The 18,940-nt window shown below is 34.0% G+C and overlaps 3 protein-coding genes and 1 long non-coding RNA gene across 5 annotated transcripts; 1 reads left to right on the top strand and 3 right to left on the bottom strand.

The window, feature by feature from the left end:
* Positions 1-356: 356 nt before the first annotated feature.
* LOC117241371 (survival motor neuron protein-like) lies at positions 357-2,387 on the bottom strand. Its single transcript, XM_033507307.1, has 7 exons — positions 2,319-2,387; positions 1,956-2,138; positions 1,736-1,830; positions 1,418-1,440; positions 735-1,032; positions 537-616; positions 357-468 (listed from the first exon to the last, which is right to left on the bottom strand). Exons 1-7 carry the CDS (start codon positions 2,319-2,321, stop codon positions 410-412), a joined length of 741 nt encoding a protein of 246 aa, XP_033363198.1. The 5' UTR covers positions 2,322-2,387; the 3' UTR covers positions 357-409.
* Positions 2,388-3,269: 882 nt separating this feature from the next.
* Positions 3,270-5,049, top strand: LOC117241370 (adrenodoxin-like protein 2, mitochondrial). The gene is made up of 4 exons (XM_033507306.1): positions 3,270-3,649; positions 4,065-4,177; positions 4,342-4,474; positions 4,850-5,049. The coding sequence occupies exons 1-4, from the start codon at positions 3,501-3,503 to the stop codon at positions 4,938-4,940; spliced, it is 486 nt and encodes a 161-aa protein (XP_033363197.1). The 5' UTR covers positions 3,270-3,500; the 3' UTR covers positions 4,941-5,049.
* Positions 5,050-7,625: 2,576 nt separating this feature from the next.
* LOC117241372 lies at positions 7,626-10,780 on the bottom strand. Of its 2 annotated transcripts, none has more exons than XM_033507309.1 (2): positions 8,536-8,552; positions 7,626-8,458 (listed from the first exon to the last, which is right to left on the bottom strand). In XM_033507309.1, the coding sequence occupies exon 2, from the start codon at positions 8,191-8,193 to the stop codon at positions 7,924-7,926; it is 270 nt and encodes an 89-aa protein (XP_033363200.1). In that variant the 5' UTR covers positions 8,194-8,458; positions 8,536-8,552; the 3' UTR covers positions 7,626-7,923. The 2 variants fall into 2 exon arrangements, with proteins under 2 accessions (XP_033363200.1, XP_033363199.1); XM_033507308.1 differs by lacking the exon at positions 8,536-8,552 and adding an exon at positions 10,448-10,780 and having other exon boundaries at positions 8,057-8,458.
* A 796-nt stretch (positions 10,781-11,576) lies between these two features.
* LOC117241373 lies at positions 11,577-13,783 on the bottom strand. The gene is made up of 3 exons (XR_004494964.1): positions 13,290-13,783; positions 12,535-13,191; positions 11,577-11,871 (listed from the first exon to the last, which is right to left on the bottom strand). It is a non-coding gene; the product is annotated as an uncharacterized LOC117241373 (long non-coding RNA).
* Between the last annotated feature and the right edge of the window lie 5,157 nt (positions 13,784-18,940).

The following is an 18,940-nucleotide window of genomic DNA, read 5'->3' as shown; positions in this document are numbered from 1 at the left end:
CCTCTTATTGTTCGTTAAACTTATTAATCTTTAATCTAATTATTAGTTAAACTTATCGTTTGTTAATCTTATTATTTATTAAACTCATTATTCATAATATTTTGTAAAACCTTGTTTATTCGCGTAAATATATTCTCTGTTTCGTAAAACAATGGCTAATTCAAACGAAGGATCATTACGCGCCTTAAATCCTAATGATAACCCGACATATATATGTGAGTGTATTTTATCAAAAATATGTTTTTTATGTTTTCTTATCTTAGTAATTATTTTTAAAAAAGTCTTAAAGTCTTATATGAAAATAAAGCTGTTCTTTATTTCAAATAATTGAAGTAAATAAATACAATGATTTTTATATTTTATTATATCTTATATTATTGTTATATTGTTATTGAAAAAATTGATATAATCAACAGTTCTTCCTGTTCTCTTGATTGTTTCTTGCTTGTTTCAAACCATGGTAATAACCTACAAAAGAAATAACATAGTCCATTGAAAATTTAATATACAATAAAATACTTATATGAAATAATTACCTGTGTAATATACCATGTAACCACTAATATACCATGACATCAACATACTTGAAAGTGCGTCTGTATCATTATCTGGTAATCTAGTACATTTTATTAAAATTTCGTATTTTTTCCAAATAAAATGTTAAACTTATTCCAAATTACTTATTAATATTAGAAGTATTCAGCATTCCATTAGAATTTTTAAATTGTACTTACTTGGCCATTAATTGTGGTGGTAAAGGAGGTGCAGGTGGCATTATATCGGTCATCGAATTGAAAGATGGTCCCGGTATGAAGTGATGTTTATACGCATTTGCTTCTTCAGAGTCACAATCCATTTTTTCTACATTATATTTTTTCGAATTTACATTTGTAGAAAAATTAGTCTCACCAGTCTCATCGTTCTCTTCATTGAATTTCTCTTCCAAAGCTTTCTTTTGTTGTGCTATTTGACTTTGCAAACCTTCTGATTCTAAAAGAGAACTCAACTCGACTTTCTCTGTATTACCATAGCCTAAACACAGAGTAAAAGAAATTTTTGTCATTTAATAGAATGACTGAATGCCATTCGGTTACTGTCCTTACAGGCAATGTATTAGAATTTCCCGTGCATAAATGTATATGTATAAATGTTTGCCTTGATATATGTAGTAATAATCACTCGTCTAATGAGGAGAATTATATTCCAAGCAGCTAATAATGAACAATAAGTAACATGCATGTTTATGGTTCATGACCCTATATCCCACGGGTCTCCCCATAGACATTGACAGGTACTTCTGCCCAGTTAAGGACCTGCTGAATGACACTGTGATAGACTATGCGAAAGCCTTTACTTCATATATATGTATTTTTAGTACATTTCTTAATTGACATAACCATCATGCTAAAGGTATTACCTACAAATTTCACAACACACGTGCTGTTGAGATTATTCGGTGTGTAAACAGAGAAAACACGTGGATAAATTGTAAGGTAGAAAATATATTTAAATAGAAGTGTAATAAGTAAAAATACAATTTGAGCTGGTCCGGATCCGCACGCTAGCTGTGTTACCTAATAACTGAAAAACCCCGAAGCCAACGTCGCCTGTCTACTGTTTATGGCCTGACTTCGTCGCAGTCTTTTGTCTACGCGCTGTCGATGGCTTCAGTGCTTGAGAAAACTAAAAAAGACCAGATGTAGAGTTTTCTTAGAAGTGGTAACCACTTCAACACGTGCCATTGTTTTCGTAAATTTTTGATATTATAGCTTCATAAATTTCTCCATCCTCTGAGTATATTGCACGATAAGGTGCTCCTATGATCCATTTCTATAGAGAAAAGATGTGTATACAAATAAATATAAGTAAATAGCAAAATAAAATAATTTGCTTCTTAATCAATATATTTAATAATATTCTGTATCACATTTGTAATATTCTATCAAAATCACAACCTTGTGTAATTTACTTGCGTGTTTAGGCTGCTTAAGATTTTGTAGGTTTTCTTTCGGTTGAGAATTTCCAACATCCATTCCCATTCGCTTGATAACTTCTTCTTTTGCTAAATTTATTGCTTTATCATATGCTTCTATTAATGCACTATCATCCCAAACATTATCATTGGCTGTGTCTGTATCCTTTTGAGATAGCAAATTATACGTTATTAATATTGATACAAGTATTTTATTATCAAACTATTGAAAATTATCATATATGTCATTTTTCAAAAATTGACTAAAAGGTAGTGGATACTGTTAATTACTATCATGCTAAGATCTTGTACTAAAATAATGTTAAAACCATTACGTTTCCATTACCATACATACGTTTCCATTTCCTCGTATAATTCATATCATCTGCCATTTTAAAATAACATCATTTAAATATTGAATTTGCTTCTGAAATATTAATTTGTCTCATTTCTTTAACTCTAACACATTGTAAACAATGATGACATTATACCAACTATAATACTAAAAATCTATTCCCCATTCATTCGAAAGATTATTTTTTGAAGCAAGGTTAACATTGAATGTTCCCAAACTTCAATAACTGTATTTTACTTTCTTTACAATATCTAACAATATATTAGAATACTATAAAAAATATTGTATGCACAAGAAACTGTTTATAGCGAAATAGCAAAAGAATTAATCACATATTATAACTAAAACGAGATTGTTAAGTAGATTATATTATACTGCATATGCGTTAGTGTTTCAGCTGGTAAATATAGTTTTTATATCTGAAGATAAATAAGATTTAATTCTATTAAATTGCATAATGAATTATACATATATCTATTACTATTCGTATTTCCCCTTAGTTGTATGTTGTCAATAGCATCAATCACGAACATATAAATAAATATAGAAGAAACCGTTCGGAAATGGAAAGGGAAAAATGAACATGGAAGACAAGAAAGTTTTCTTCAGGTTTAGCGTATGCGTATGATACGCTTTGAATGTCTCAGATAAAGATAAAGATACTCTGCTCATTTCTATTTGTTCCGCAGAACGAGAAATTTGTTGTCTTTCATATTGGTTTTTACGATTCAATTTTTGGGCTGTTTTCCCTAGCGAGTGTCGGTCCCTGTTTGATATAACCAAACCGTAATTTATACAGATATGTATTATAGATATATATTTGTAAAACTGAAATCAGATGAAATAAATGTTGCCTGAAGTTTTAAACGTTTAATAAAAACAATATTTCATTTGGAAAAAATGTAAGATATGTAAAATTACACATTGATCATTTTGCTGGTCTTGTATCATAAAACGTGTGGCCCGAAGAGCACGTGTCCGGTAGGGATACGTCACTTGTGTTAGGAATCGTTTTATAACCTATCACAGTAAAGGAACGTCCCAGTATAGCAGCCGAAGAATGCCGTGAAAGTTTTTGTACAAAGTACAATTGATCTACAATTGATATTTTCCGCAATACTTATCTGGTGTTCGGTCAGGGTGTCCCATACTCATGATATTTATGACAGTGGAATGGCGTTAGTAAATCAATTACAAAAATTTTCGAGATCAATTCTCGGTAGTGCATCAAATTATTCAAAATATACAAGCAACACAACGTTGCCCTTTTTGCAGGCAACAAGAGGAATATCGACCACGCAACCACTTTCAGAAAAACAAGAGTAAGTGATACAAATTTTCTTGTGCTTTCCTTCTTTTTTTAATAGAATTTCGGTACTTACCTTCCAATATAAAATTGGTGTCAAAATAATAATGCTAATAATAATGTCTAAGAAATTTTTCTCTTTGTAGGAGTATAACATCTAGAAAAATAACATAGTATTAATAGAATAGTATTAATAAGAACAACATTGACAGTGAACAGCTAAAAATATAACACTGTTATAAATATATGATATACGAATTTTATTTATGTATTATTAAGACAAGTATATCTTATTTTTAAATTATTTCTATTATCATAAGTGATACATATAATTAAGGTATAATTAAGAGAAGATTAATTGAAGAAACACAAAAAATAAAGAAAATAATTATATTGAGATAATTTTTATCTTTCATAAATATTATTTTCAGCGTAAATATAACGTTTGTTAAAGCAAGTGGAGAGAGAATCAAAGCAAAAGGGAAAGTTGGAGATACTATATTAGACATAGTAGTAAATAATGAGATTGATTTAGATGGATATGGTATGTTTTAAAGAAGCATAATTTACTTAATTTAAAATAAATAATTTTGAGGTAGAAAATATTTGAAAATTTTAATTTTTATCAAGTTTAATATTCTTATTATTTTTAACTTTTGATACTTTATTATATAAGTATGTTGTAATCTTAAAATATAATTGATATAGGTGCTTGTGAAGGAACATTAACTTGTAGTACGTGCCATTTAATATTTTCGAAAGAAGTTTATGATGCACTTCCTGACGAACCAACAGATGAAGAATTAGACATGTTGGATTTAGCATATGAATTAACAGATACGTTATAATCAGTAATATTAATAATCAGTATCAAATCATTCACATTATTAATTCTATTACCTTTTAATATTTTATAAAGTGAATTTTTCTATTTAAATTTATGTAAAAACAGGTTAGTATTGGGTATTTCGAAATCTGCATCTCAATGTAGAATTTCAAATCGCTATCTCTGAATACTACGAAACTGAAATTATAATAAATTTTCATAGTTTTTTATTTATGACCCTATAATCATTACAAATCTATGTTGGAATTAGCATATTTACAATGTTGATTTTCAAATGGATAAATAGAAATCTTATTGTGTATTAGTATTAATTTGTATAGCAATAAATATATTTATTGACATATTCAGTTATATAATATTTAATTTCAGGTCACGGCTAGGCTGTCAAATAGTAATGTCTAAGGAACTAGATGGAATTGAGGCAAGAGTTCCATCAACAATTAATGATGCAAGAGCATAACTGAAATTATCTATAGGTTTTTGAAAATTTGTATACAATGTTATACATCTCTTGTTAAAAAACCCTTGTTATAATTATTAAAATATTGGTATTAAAAAAATATAATAAAGAATCTTGTGTTTAAATGTGAAGCTTATATATATACAGATGTTATAGTATAATTGCAATTTTGATATTTGTACATTGCCATTGTAAAAAGCCTATCCAATTATGAAGAAAATATATCTTTTATTTTTAATATACAGGGTGTCAATTTTAAAACGTTCATCTAAATTATTTTCGTTACTATTAAAGATAAGAAGAAATTACTAAGGAAGACTTAAATGGTTTTAAGATGTGTACTTGGTTATGATAAAAAAGACTCTTGTGGAATAAATGTTGCAACTTCTGAAAGATTAGATAAAAGCTTAGAACCTAAAAAATAATTTGAAATTAATTTCGTTTAGATATACTGTTTGATTTCTTAGCTATGGGCAAGTTTAAAAGACCATCAAACTCATGGTCAACAAAACAACAGAAATGTACATGCAATGCTTTTTCGTTTCACAACAAGGTATCTGACACTATCATCATTTTCGTGGCACATGCAACATTATCGATTCAGTATAGTAATGTTTTGGATTAAAACAAATGTCTCGACATTGGAGCAAAATATTTCAACCTTTAAGGACTAAAATTAAAACTTATAAATTTGTTTATAATTTTAATAGATTTTATTAATATTGTGTTTACTGGTTTATTAATTACAAGAAAGTTTGTAAAAGACTGAAGTTTTACGTAAAAAGTACAAATATTCTTTCAACAAAATTAGTCAAATCACATCATTATTTATACATATTGTATATAAATAAAATATGCGGATATATTACTTTACCCTAGAATTGAAATTCAATAATATTGAAGAATCTTATTTATTCAGATTTTGTACATTATCGTTTCTAACCTCGGATAATAGAACAACAAATTAAATATTTTTAAACAAAAAAACTTTGTTCCTTTGTTTGATTTCCCTTGCTCGCGTTTCTTAACTACTTAGATATAAAATACGTTTTCGAAAATTCATACTTCACAAGCTACTAAACGCTTTATCTGTTCAGAATAATTTATTGTTTTCTTAACTAGGTACATACCAAATACATCTATTAAGTTGGTATTTCTCATAATTACCAGTACATAAAGCTAAAACACTTTTGTACTATGCTTGTTATACATGGATCTAACAAATAATTTAACTTGTGTATTGTCGTTTGTATATTTTGTTACGTGTAAAATATTCTATTTCTACACTACTTACAAGTTCGATAAAGTGTACATTACACATCGTGAAATTTACATATTTTCACTTGGTTACCCTGCCCAATTCGAATATAATTCAGAACGTATGTGCTATATTTATATATTCTGCATTTGTTTTGTATATTATGTACACTGATCTGATCTTTGTAAACGCGAGTTTTACGATATTAATGAGAAATTTGCCAATTTAATGGAAGTTGTTAATTTTTTCTGGCACGTTTCACGTTAGCAGACATGTTTCTTAAGTTACAGTCGAAAAGTGTTTTTATGTAAAAGAATAGGAATGATCAAGTTATTTTAAGATGACAAGATATTTCACGTCTTCTATTTAAATATAGCGTTAAATTTTAATTCCGTCAATTCGTATATACTCATACATCGAATTTCCTTTTCTCATGTCATTTCTTTTCTTTCATTTCACATTTAATTACAAAGATAAAGTGTAAGTACGTTCCTCATAAAATTAATATCAAATGTCGCAAAATATACAAAAGTAAACTAAGAAGAGGGGTACATATTATTACACAAACTGTCGTTCATATTGCATATGTACATATGCAGTATAAAAACAATACTTTTTAGTTTTTAATCTCTTGTTTAAATAATCCTAATATCTGATTCGATATAACTGCGTTTATTGGAAGTAATTAAGCCATAGCCTGCGCACAAGAGAAGAAGGAACAAACACGTATAGTATACACGCTTAAATAACAAAATTAAGTCAGTTTACGTTCAATGTGAACTTGATCAAAGTTCCAGTCTCGAATTATAGAGTTTCTTACTATCAGTTTACAAAATTCGATATTACGATTATGTACCGTATTTGAAAAACATAAAATGCTTTGTTCAATTTTAAATAAAACTAATATTTACCAAAGCGAATACGAAAAAATGTTATCATCAAACTCAATTTTCAATTATCAAACTTAATCCAGCACAAATACAAATGTTATTCGTGCTTTTTTACTTTTACTACTTTTCAACTCTCTATAGTTCGAGATTTGAGTTCCGCTAACTTTCTTTCTACTGCGCATGCGCAACAGGAAAAATTCGAAAATCTTATCCTTTCGTGGCAGCGAAAGTAACCTAGGACTAGAGGTTCCATAACATTAATAATAATAAGGCAATAATATTAATATTAATAATAATGTAATCGAGTACTACTAACAATATTAATAATAATAATAATAGTATGGTAATGGCAAGATACACGCGGGTATAAATTAATCATTCCTTTCGTAATATCTACGACGTCTTCGGGATATTCTTTAGAAATTACTTTATTTCTGGTCAATATTCATTAACGAGCAACTTTTCTCTCTGTTTCTTATCACGATTTTTTTCACTTCATCACAATTGTACCGTTAGAAATTATTCAAAACTTTGTTAAAATGTCCATGAAATATATGCAATTGCCGTATTGAATAAGCGAGTAATGAAGTTGCTGTTTCACTGAATAAAAGTGAAATCTCCAATGCGTGTGCTCAAGTATATAAGTTAAAAAAAGATTGGTACATCAATGCCTATTATTCTTAATCAATATTCATCATTTAACCATTAGGACCGAATTTTTACAAACCAACTCTAAACCACGACCCAATTTACAAATAAAAAGATCGATGTGTAAATTAACTATCAACTATTAATCTCCAATCCTATGTGAAGATATAATGTTCGGACCAAATTTCTAAACTAACGTGGACAATTCATGCGGACTATTGGTGGTTGCTGCGCTACTTAGATCCAATGTGGCAGCCGGAAGACCAGGACTGACGCTGCCGGTTGCTTCCCGTGGCAAATGCTGCGATCTATTTAGCTTATTTCCAGGACTCGGTGGCGATCTATCTGCTGGTGTATCCGGTGGCGTAACCACGTTTCTGTGTCCGCTCACGTTCAGATGATTGTGCGTCGCCGCGATCGGAGCTGGCGATGAGAGCAACAAGGGCGGTGGAGACATTGACACTGTCGATGATGATATGGTGATGATAGTGTTGGTACTGTGCAGCTCGGCCGTGCGTTGCGTGGCTGGTATTTAGTTGGTTCGTCACGGGCCCGACTTTCGTTGGGCAGCCAGCATGGTGGATGGTTAACGGGCCACGTAGTTGTTGTTGCTGTTGTAGCTGGTGCTGGTTCTGGTGCTGTTGCAGCTGCTGCTGACGCTGCAGCTGTACCGCCGCTTCGCACTGTTCGCGCGCTAACGCCTTCACGGCATTCGTCTTCTCCTACGAAATAAGAATGATAGGTTAGGTTGTAGTCAGGGGCCATAACAAATTAAAAAAGTTATAATATAAGAATTTACATTTTAGTTGAAATGATTCTAGTTACGAATAAGTATTAAAGATGATTCAAATCTTTTTCGTTACCGATAACCATGGTGAAAACTCTTTTGGATTACTTTCAGCCATTATCAATCTTATTGTCAATACTACATGCTTGAAGTAGAAGGAGGTGTACAGAGAAAAAGACTTTTTCTCAGCAAATATAATTGTAAATTCGACCAATTGCGAGGGGACGTAATCGCGAGGAGAGACGTCAACGGGTGTCGTAAATCCCCGTTACGATTATAACAATCGACACCACGAATTGATCGATCCCCTGATTTCCGTTGAGATAATAAGGGGTGATTGAGTTTGTATAACACTGTGATTCACAGAATTATAAAGTATATATTTCCAACACTTAGATTACACTGACGTAGAGAAATAAATAGTTAACAACTTGTCGCACGAAGATGCGATAGATATGTACGCTAGAGCAGGGCTCTTATAATGGAAATTAATGTATCAATGGACTTAGCACTATGATATGTTTAGGAGAGAAGATGTATGTTCGACAACACCGAGAACCGACAAAAGATTTGCGTGAAGTATGCGACTCTCGCGCTATGTGTAGACTGCCGCGTTAGTTGGTAGACTGTCTGTCGCTCTTTTTTTTTACGGAAGAAAAGTTCGGTGTGGGTGTGCCCCTGTGCCTAAAGAACGCGGATTCGTTGGTCCCACTTTCGTTAGGAAAAGTGAGGGTAACGAACCGCGGTGTCGATTGGTCATGACCTGCACTACTGCTCGAAGGGATGAGTAGGGAGTAGATGACTGTGTGCGTGAGAAAAACCTAGCTTGTTTTATTACAGGGCTATTCGGATTTTCCTAATGGGTGCATACCCGCTTTCTCCGTGTTTTAAGTGCGACTAATAAACCCAAGGACACCTCTAAAACCGACTGTGTTTCGAGAATATTTTTAAGCTTTAGAAATTCTTCAAGACAAACGGATTGAAGACATATGGCGAAACAATGCAGGGAAGTGAAAGTTATGGTGGGTCCTTAGGTTTATTGAGGGTCGAAGTGACGTTACGCAGGCGGTTGTTGTCCGGTCGCGCGGGCTGGCGTGCAGATGTTTTAGGCGGCGTAACAATAATCGTTACTCAATTATTTTGTTCAACAGTTTTACAAATCTCCCAAAAATAAACGAGAATACGAAAATACACTGAATATCGTGTGTATGGTTATTTATAAAATCCCCTTGAAATAGTTGCGATCGCGGATCACATAAACAAACGAACCTGTCATTCTACAGAGTATCTTTTTCGGTGAAATTATGCAAACGTAAATGTAACTTCGGTAGAACTCCTCGAGAACTTGTAAGCTTATATCACTCTGACCCAACCAGTCCACTCTAAAGTGTATAATTTATAAAAGGGGATTATATTAATACGCGGAGGATGTGGTAGGTGGTAAGTTTTGCATATGAATGTTTGTTGATACAACGAATGATTAAATGGAGGTTTTCATGAATGTGATAAGGACTAGATCGAATGTTTTAACACTTATAACTAGAATGCGTATTTTCATACAAGTTTGTAGTTTTACGAACATGATCAAAGAAATAAAATTTTAATCGAGATTTGTTTTCTTATATACGTATATTTTAGCGCATTTTATGCATTTTGCGCCATTTGCGTACTTTTCAATTTCGCACGAATAAAATAAAGATCAGCAATATAATTATAACGCTTCTTAAAAATGTGAAAAATCCTGGTTTCCTAAAAGCTTGTAATTGATTTCAGAAAAATTTTTATGAACTCTACCAGATAAATTATGGTAACTCTGAAAACAAAATTTCACGATAAAATGATTTCCGAGCAAAATACACATAAAAGATGATTTAGACGTGTTTGAACGTGTTCGTTTTCTTTTTTAATAGCGATATGTTCTTACCCTCTGCCACACGAAGACGTTATGGACCATTGCGCATCCACAAAACACGATGCCAAGGCCTATGAAAACCGACGTAACGATTGCCGGTGTGACACCAATTACCTCTCAGAGAAAAGACATCGACTCCCGACTGTCGGACGCCAACGCCGCGACGCATCTTAGTCCCCATCAGAGATAAGGCCCCAACCCCGACTTTCGGACTCCTTGGAATCCACACCAAACCCCCCAACATCCCCAAGCCAGGGTGTATATAAGCCGAGACTTCACCCAGCCCGGGGAGTTCTCGTTCTAGTTGCTGTTCTTGTACAACACCCCTTTCTCTGTTCAACGTTATTCTACTGTAAGTGCCAAAGTCATAATAAAGTTCGATAAAAGAGGATTAATAGTTGGGCTACGACTCAGCTTTCTTTTCTCTCGCAACCCAAGTATCCATTTTACGTGACACCGGCGTCGAATGAAACTGGATGAATGTATACAATATCATACCTGAAAGCATTGTTAGAGGATCATTATAACACGTATGCCATAACAAGCGGGACAAAGAATCAGCGCAAATACATATTCTCAATACATATAATTCTCGAAGCGTAAACTATATACATATGCTTTTCATTGAAATTTTCAATACTAGTCGCAAATTATTTTTCAATTAATTTATTATTTAAGTCTTTATATATCAATTCTCGACGAATAAATTACATAAATTATAGAGAATCTATCTTCAGACAATAGAGAATTCAATATTTTTGGTCGTTAAGTAATTTACAAATTTCTAAAACGATTACGTTCGAAGTTTTGGACAGTATTTGAAGTTTCTAACATGACATTAAAAAAAATAAATAAATTTTATGATATAATTAAAAAAACGTTGTAGTCTATCATAATTTCTATTGCGTCAAATTTATTAAAACGCAGTTTTCTTCTGAACAGAGTCAAAATGTCCGTCTTGAATCGAGTTCAACAGCTTAACGATCGATCGAGCGAATGATAGCTGTGTAAACTAGCATGACACAACGTAAACTTTAGATTAGATCTCGATCCATCCACCAGCCGTATTCATGCATGACATGAATATTCTGTTTCAGCTCTTTATAAATTAATCTGTTAAAACTTCCCTAAAAGACGATCATTTTTATTTTTCTAAGAAAAATAATGACTATTCGGCGTTAAAATTAACTTTATTTCCATTGGATTTCTAAACTGATTTCATACACTCAGAGATAGTTCACAGTATCTTTTAGATTCATGCCTGAATTCAAGAAAAATTAAATGTATAACTTATGTACTAGTATCTTTCAAAAGGTTAAAGTTGACAGAATTGAAGGAATTGGTTCTTACCAGTTAGAAAGACGGGAATGCTAATGAAAAACTCTCCGACAGCACATATCCGGCTGATGGATGATTTTTGCAGGTACTTGTTACTCCTGAAACAGACAAAATTTGAAGTGAAAGTCAGTTTCACGATTCTATGATAATTGAGCGAAATATAAATGTTAAGGAAATTCGAGGATTTGGGAATACAAATTATTGACTATATTTCCCACACAACAGTTATACATCTATATTACTCTCTGAAGAACGTCTTGCACGCACGCTGGTCGCCAACCGACTATCCTAGATTCTTCTAACATCTGACAACAGTCTTTTGTCTCCACTAAGTCCTTGACGCCCTCTAACCCTTACACACACACTCTCATGTACAGTGTAAATGTATCACTTCCCTAACAATAAAGGAACCAGTTTTTTGTTTAACAGCCAAGAATCTTTCAAAAATTCTACTGTAATTGATACTTCAAATATATTTAGTCAGACAAAGGATAATCATAATCGCAACGTTAATCTTAACTTTAATTCAAGGATCAAACAGTATCATTATACATATAAAAGTAAACATAAAGTCTATCCACATTATTGTTATTATTATTATATGTTATTCTATAATTGATTTTTATTTCTTTATTATCAATATTATTCTATTTTCTATAATGATTCAATTATAGATCTTATTTTTTGTCAATCATATTTCACTGAAAAGATCACTTTGAAAATAATCTAATAGTAAAAAATGAAAAATAATCTTTTTCTACCTTGTCTTCATTTTTTACAAACTCTGTCCACCGCCGTAAACCTATTAAATGCATGAAACGACAAAGCAAAGCTGCTTCACATAATTCCCCGCTCACGCAGTGTCAATCAGCTCACGACCGCAAACGATACTGCTAATTTCCAGCGACCACGAACGATTTCACCGTAATTGCCGGTGTGAAATTTACCAATACGTGCTCGAATTGGTCAATAATGGATAAAGCGCTCTTGCACACACTAATCTACCAACAAATAATATTGACTCAATTGAACAACAGCGCATAGATTAACGGACAAACCGCATGTTCCAAACAGATTTACAATCACGGCAGAAAATACATGCCGTTATAGATGTTTCCTGGTCAAGATTAATTTCCACGCGTTAAGAACATTGTAACCGGAATCTAGGAAGAACTAGCACTTCCTGGAATAATACTATTGTGTCCTCGATGAATGTCTCTCCGCAATGCCCTCGAGTGAGTTGTTTTTGTCTTTGGTCGTACGACGTCCGGGATGAGAATTCGGGGAACGGTTTTGCGCTGCTTTAATACTCGCACAACCATCCATCCATGGGACTGCATCTTTTTAGGAGGACCAGTGATTAATCTTTTCCCACTCATTTTCATCTCTAATTTCTCATGAGGCTAAGATTCCTGCATCTTTTATCATAATAATTTATTAATACTATTAATAAATTGAGACAATTTTACACGTCGTATTTTGCGTTATAAGATGACTTGTAATTTGTAAAATTTACCTGTAAAATTCCTTTGTTTGTTTTACCGAAGCAATAGTTGGCATTTCTATACGACAATAAGAATTTGTTAATACTAATAATTTGTAAGGTTATCATGTTATCATTCTTCTAATGGATAGTATATTATTGAAACTTTTTTAATATTGAAACGCGATATTTTTTTGGAGAAGAAGTGCATAGTAGTAAAGAGTTGAATTCTACGGACGTAAAAAGTGGACATAACATTTTCTGTACATGGAGTCGCCTGGCCTAAACATTTTATGATTTCCGGGCAAAATACAGACGAATCCAGCGCTGATTTTAAAGTAGCTTCATCCAAATAAGCCACAATAAGAAATTCCCACGAAACAGTTGCGTTCATCCCCTTTCGAGGTCGCCGACCTCTTTGAATGCGTTTCAAGAGCGTCGTACCAATGAAACTTCGAGTTCTAAACTAATTTCTCAGCCTTTTGCGTTAAATTTAACCTTCCGCGTTAGTGTATTTCGGACGAGCTCCTATTTTGCGCTTTCGTCGACTTCACCAACGTAACACGCAGCATCCGCAAGTAAAACTGTCTCTTAAATTTGATGTGACACCAATACACGACGAGAAGAATCACAATGCCATTTTTATTCCACTTCGTTAATTTTTCGTCGTAAGGTTTAGCTGTAAATAGGATTAAAAAAATTTAGATTAACGAGGAATTTAAAATTGATCTGTTAAATCAACAATTTCCATTAGTTGTCAATAGATTTTATAAGCCTCAGATTACTGAGAAATTATACACATTGCAAAATATTTATCATTGGTTACCCACGCTACACGTAAATTTGATCAATCTACCAATGCACTAACACTGCAATAAATTTCTATTGCAACATTCCACGCTCCTTTGCCGCACCTTAAACTCCTCGCTAGATTTATTCCACCTTAAAGTGTCACATAACTCCTACGACACCGATATCAAATCTTAAACTCCACCAAATTCCAGAGAAACTTGATTTCGTCGAAAGTAAGAGATTAAACTTAAAAAGCAATTTATTTCATCTTTAAACTATCCCAAACTTCTTAAATATAATTTATATATATAAAATATTATACACTTATTGTGTGCATTATATATTTCAAGAACTTTGCAATAAAAAATAAAACTTATTACATTTAAGATATGGTTATATTGCACAGGCTCGAATATGATAAAGAGGTTAAATAAATGTCTCGAATCTCCGCAACAAACTCACACAAACCACCTAAAACACGTATACACAATGTGCATTCACTACGAACTCGACTCCCATTCCCTGCCAAAATCATAGGCATGCAGAGTCAATTTCACTGCTCGAGCTAGTTGAATAGGGAAGAAGGTCGAGAGCTGGAGTTAAGGAGCATAGTTGGTAAAGAATCGCGTGCCGCCGTGCCATTAAGATCAAGCCCACGATCTCAACAATAAATATTAGACGGTTCTCTGACCTGCATTTCGCGTGCGACTCGGGACGATTCAAAAACGCGTAAATTTCCCATGAATCGAATCAAACGTTCGCGATTTATCGCATTTAGGTTATATCGATATTGTCCACGAGTGGAGGCATTCAAACACAGATTGCTTTGTGTCACTCTATCGTAACTGCCCGTAATACATGATAATTTAATTTCGAATTCTTTCGAATATATGCACGTAACGAAAAATTTGTATTGGTTAGTCAATTGCAGACCAACCAGTTGTTAGCCAGTGAAAATAATGTAGATAATAATAGTGAAGAATTAGCTCGAGAAGAGTAAACAAACAAGGCGCCTTAATAAAAGGCACAATGTGGGTCCGCAAAGTGATGGGATTTCGGCGCATGCGCATTGTTTCGCATCAACTTACAATTAGACATGCACGAAAGCTTCATTTCTGCCGCATACATACTTGGATTCGCGTGCATGAAATTCACAAAGTAGGTTATTGCTTGAAAAACAGCTTTAATCGAGCGAAGCTTTTAACCAGACTGAAATCAAGTCTTGGTTTCTTTAGAAATTCAGATGGAATAAGAGAAACCTATTTTATCTGTGGATAAAGGTTAGGCTGCATCGGTTGGCTTATATGACTTTCCGGTGACTTTGAAGGGTAATACGGCGCCGGCGGTCGAGAAGGTAACTTCTCTATTGAACGAGATCTCATTGATCTCGTCTAAGCAGGAAGAGTCTGTCGGCCCTTTGATTTTATACGAGTCTTTCCATTCACGATCGTGCGAGCTGGCTACAGTCGACGACACGGACCCCCGACAAAACTGTCTGAGCCTATTCAAGGCGACGTCAAATAGTTTCACTCGGAGAGATGAATGGAGATAAGAATCACCGGAGCGTCTCTGCGCTTCGATGACAATGATATTTGGTAAATCCTCTTCTTGTTTCTCGTTTTGAAAGAAGGTTGTAAAGAAGAGTGCTACTAGATCGTCTAGGGAAATCACACGGTATATATTGCGTAATGCTATTGATTTATCAAAAATAACAAGAGGTTAAGGAGCTTTGGGAAGGTTGATTCAATTTTTTATAACCTGACATCTCTTTGAACAAATGTCTTAAGAAACGCTTGAATAAAATGTTAAAAAAAATAATAATCTTTTAATGAAATAATCATCTAAAATGAAATCTTTTCCTGTATTTTTAGACAATAAGATTTACTATATCCTACGCCATAATAAGAATCAATTTGCTATGAACTGGTATCTCGGAAATTGTAAGAATTCAGAAAATATAAGGAGGCCGGAAGAGGTAAATGAAATCCACAGAAACATTGACCCAACCTCAGCCCAGTTAGCCAACAAACTAAAATATCTCGCTGCCTTTTCTATATTTACGACCAGAACGTGGTCATTAATTGAGTCTAGCGACTGCACCGTAGACGAGTCACTGACCGATGTTGCTTTAATGGATATGCGGAAAATCACGTGTTCCAGGTTCCAGGGATGTAGTTGTTTTCATTTCCGGAGAATACGGTCGACTCGCGTGTGTATACCAATCTATCTGAGGATAGGTGTTCGTTAGAATTACTAACTATATTACTTTCAACCTTGTGATTAAAATTTTTAAACGTCACTTAATAGCAATTCAGTCGAGTAAGTACAAACTTTCAAATGTCCTAATTTTCAAATCTTTATATTTTTTAATCTCAAAGATATTTTATTATTTGCCGTAGATCAAGCTTCGTGTTACCGGTACTGTAACATTACAATCCTACGAGAAGCAGAAAATAGTGAAAAAATCTGACCTAATAGATAGTAGTCAATATTCCTTTGACGCGTCTTATGCGAACCGCAGTTAGAGGAAATGCAAATAAGCTCTTGCGAAACGGTTTGCCGCACGACAAGCCTACGAACAACGCCCAATGCAAGTTCGGTGGGAGTTACAGGAAGAGGGACGTCTAAAATCAACTAGGAATCCCTATTCAATCGTCTAATTTTCGATTCCGGCATTGAACTTCCCGAAGAAAATTAAATACAATTCCGACTCGAGATTTAATTTCAGTCTCGTAGCTAATGCAATCTAATCGCGTTTGCAAGGCTACGCTTCCGATCAGAAGCCACGCGCTTCGATCGCGTACTTTCCGCATCGGAAGCGTACGCTTCGGTACTAACCGCGTCGATTTTCAAAGGAATCATTGGACACCGGAAGAAGAAGAAGGAGTAAGAATAAAAGCACGTAAACCGGCAGGAAGTCAATCGAGACAAAATCGATATCGTTGAAAGTCGAAAAAAGACCCGAATTTAGGCTACAGTACATATTCGAATTGAATATATTCAAGGTTTAGATTTTCCTCTCCTGAAAATTATAAACATAAATGAGTCGACAAGCGATCTTGAAAAGCGTCTGTTCCATCTAGATTATGTAAATTGCGTGAATTACCGTTAGCCATAATTCATAATTTATCGAAAAAGCGCGCTTCTTCTCAACCACGCTTTCCCCTACCAGCATCGACATTATCGGCAGATCGATAAGTATCAAAATACCACAAAGATATTAATCTCATCTTTCTTCTAACCGCGAAAAAATGCCGCGCAAATGATAAAACAACAGATCAGCCAGAAACATCGAATTCTCTACGCTTCCGACTGCAAGAAGAAAAACAAAGTTATTTGTGTATGATGGAAACGTCTCTGGACGATGCTCTTGTCACAGACGAAATTCGAGCAGCTGTATATAACAAACCGAAATTCCGAACGCCTTATCGCGTGTGACCGTCCGGTCAGCATCCGTTCTCAGCCGCCTGAGTGGCATTCGATCACTCCAGCCGTTCTCCGAATTTTACATTAAGTATAAACAAAACCTTCTCCCACTCCAACGAATGGAAGAATATAAATTCTCCCTTCAAAATCATCCAGTCAGTCTAATAAAAAAATTCTTAACTAATCCAAGTATCGAAAGTGTATCATCGCGAACCGAAAAAATTGTATAAATTGAGTAAAAAATAAAAAGAACTTTATCTCCTTGTCGGAAATTAACAAGTTCCTTACTTTTTACCTTAATTTTACACGACACTCTTAAGCGGTCGAGTGCGCGCGAGAATAGCATCGCGGATCGGCATTTCCACGGTGAGGATTGTAAAATGGTTACGCAGATGATGGATCATACGCATGGACCGTAGAGACTATCGTGAATGATGGATCAGACACACATACGCGTTCTTCGCTCTTCCGATATTCTTCGTAACAACTGCTGCGATCTCGTCATTGGAAACGATCTCGGGAAATTCAATCGAATATCGAGGAAATTTATAGAAAGCTACAGCTGTGTTCGAGTATTATTCTAGAGAAAAGTGGTTAACTCTATGAGACTAACGATACAATACGTCTCAAGATAACTTTTAGGAAAATGATTGTACCTTTAAAATTCTTTCGACACTTTTCGGTATATTCTTGTCATTGATTCTGAAAGTATTTGATTAATTTGCTGGTTAATAGGAAGTTGGTTAAAACCGAAGTTAGTTAAAGAAATAAGTAAACACGAAACCCGTGGATACTCTAGACATATGATTCTACTTGCACGCGACAAAAATATTCATGATCTGAACAAGGAAAGAAGTATTGTTAGATTCGCGTCATGCTGCAAATGAAAGATTTACAGCTCGAACCCAATTATCTGTTACATTACATTCTCGGGCACGTGTAGGCTGAACGTCATGATATATGAACACAAGTATAGAAAGAACAACATGGATATTTCGCGCGAAGAAAACGAAGCTTCACATATACAGTGTATAACCACTCGACAGTATTTGCTCACGAAAAATACGAGTTGTTAAAGTCTAACAAAAATTACGTATACAGTGGCAAAGAAGAAAACTGTTATGCCGTTTATTCTTATTTCTAATTGACAGAAAGTCGTCAACGAACAAAGAGCGCTTTTTCTTATTCTCTGTACCTTCGCGATGCAATCACAGAAATTCTCCAAAATGCTTCGTGTCGACTAAACAAAGAAAAAAAAATGGCAGCTGCTAAGAGCAAACTACCTCCGGAATTTTCTTCGTTTCTAAGTGAACCAGGAAGAAAGAAGAGAAGGGTTAATGACGCCGAAACTGAAGGGTGGCCACGGATGGTTTGAAAGGGGCCACGACAACCGTTACGATTCAGTCGCGCCTGTTCCTCTTCCTAGGTTACCACGCCGAACCATTGCGCGCTTTTACGAGCGTTCC

The sequence above is a fragment of the Bombus vosnesenskii genome, unplaced genomic scaffold, assembly GCF_011952255.1.
Source record: "Bombus vosnesenskii isolate JDL3184/JDL3185 unplaced genomic scaffold, Bvos_JDL3184-5_v1.1 scf7180000015774, whole genome shotgun sequence".
In the NCBI taxonomy this organism is placed as follows: Eukaryota; Metazoa; Arthropoda; class Insecta; order Hymenoptera; family Apidae; genus Bombus; species Bombus vosnesenskii.
Note: the sequence above shows the minus strand (reverse complement) of the source record. Positions and strands in the feature narration are given on the sequence as shown.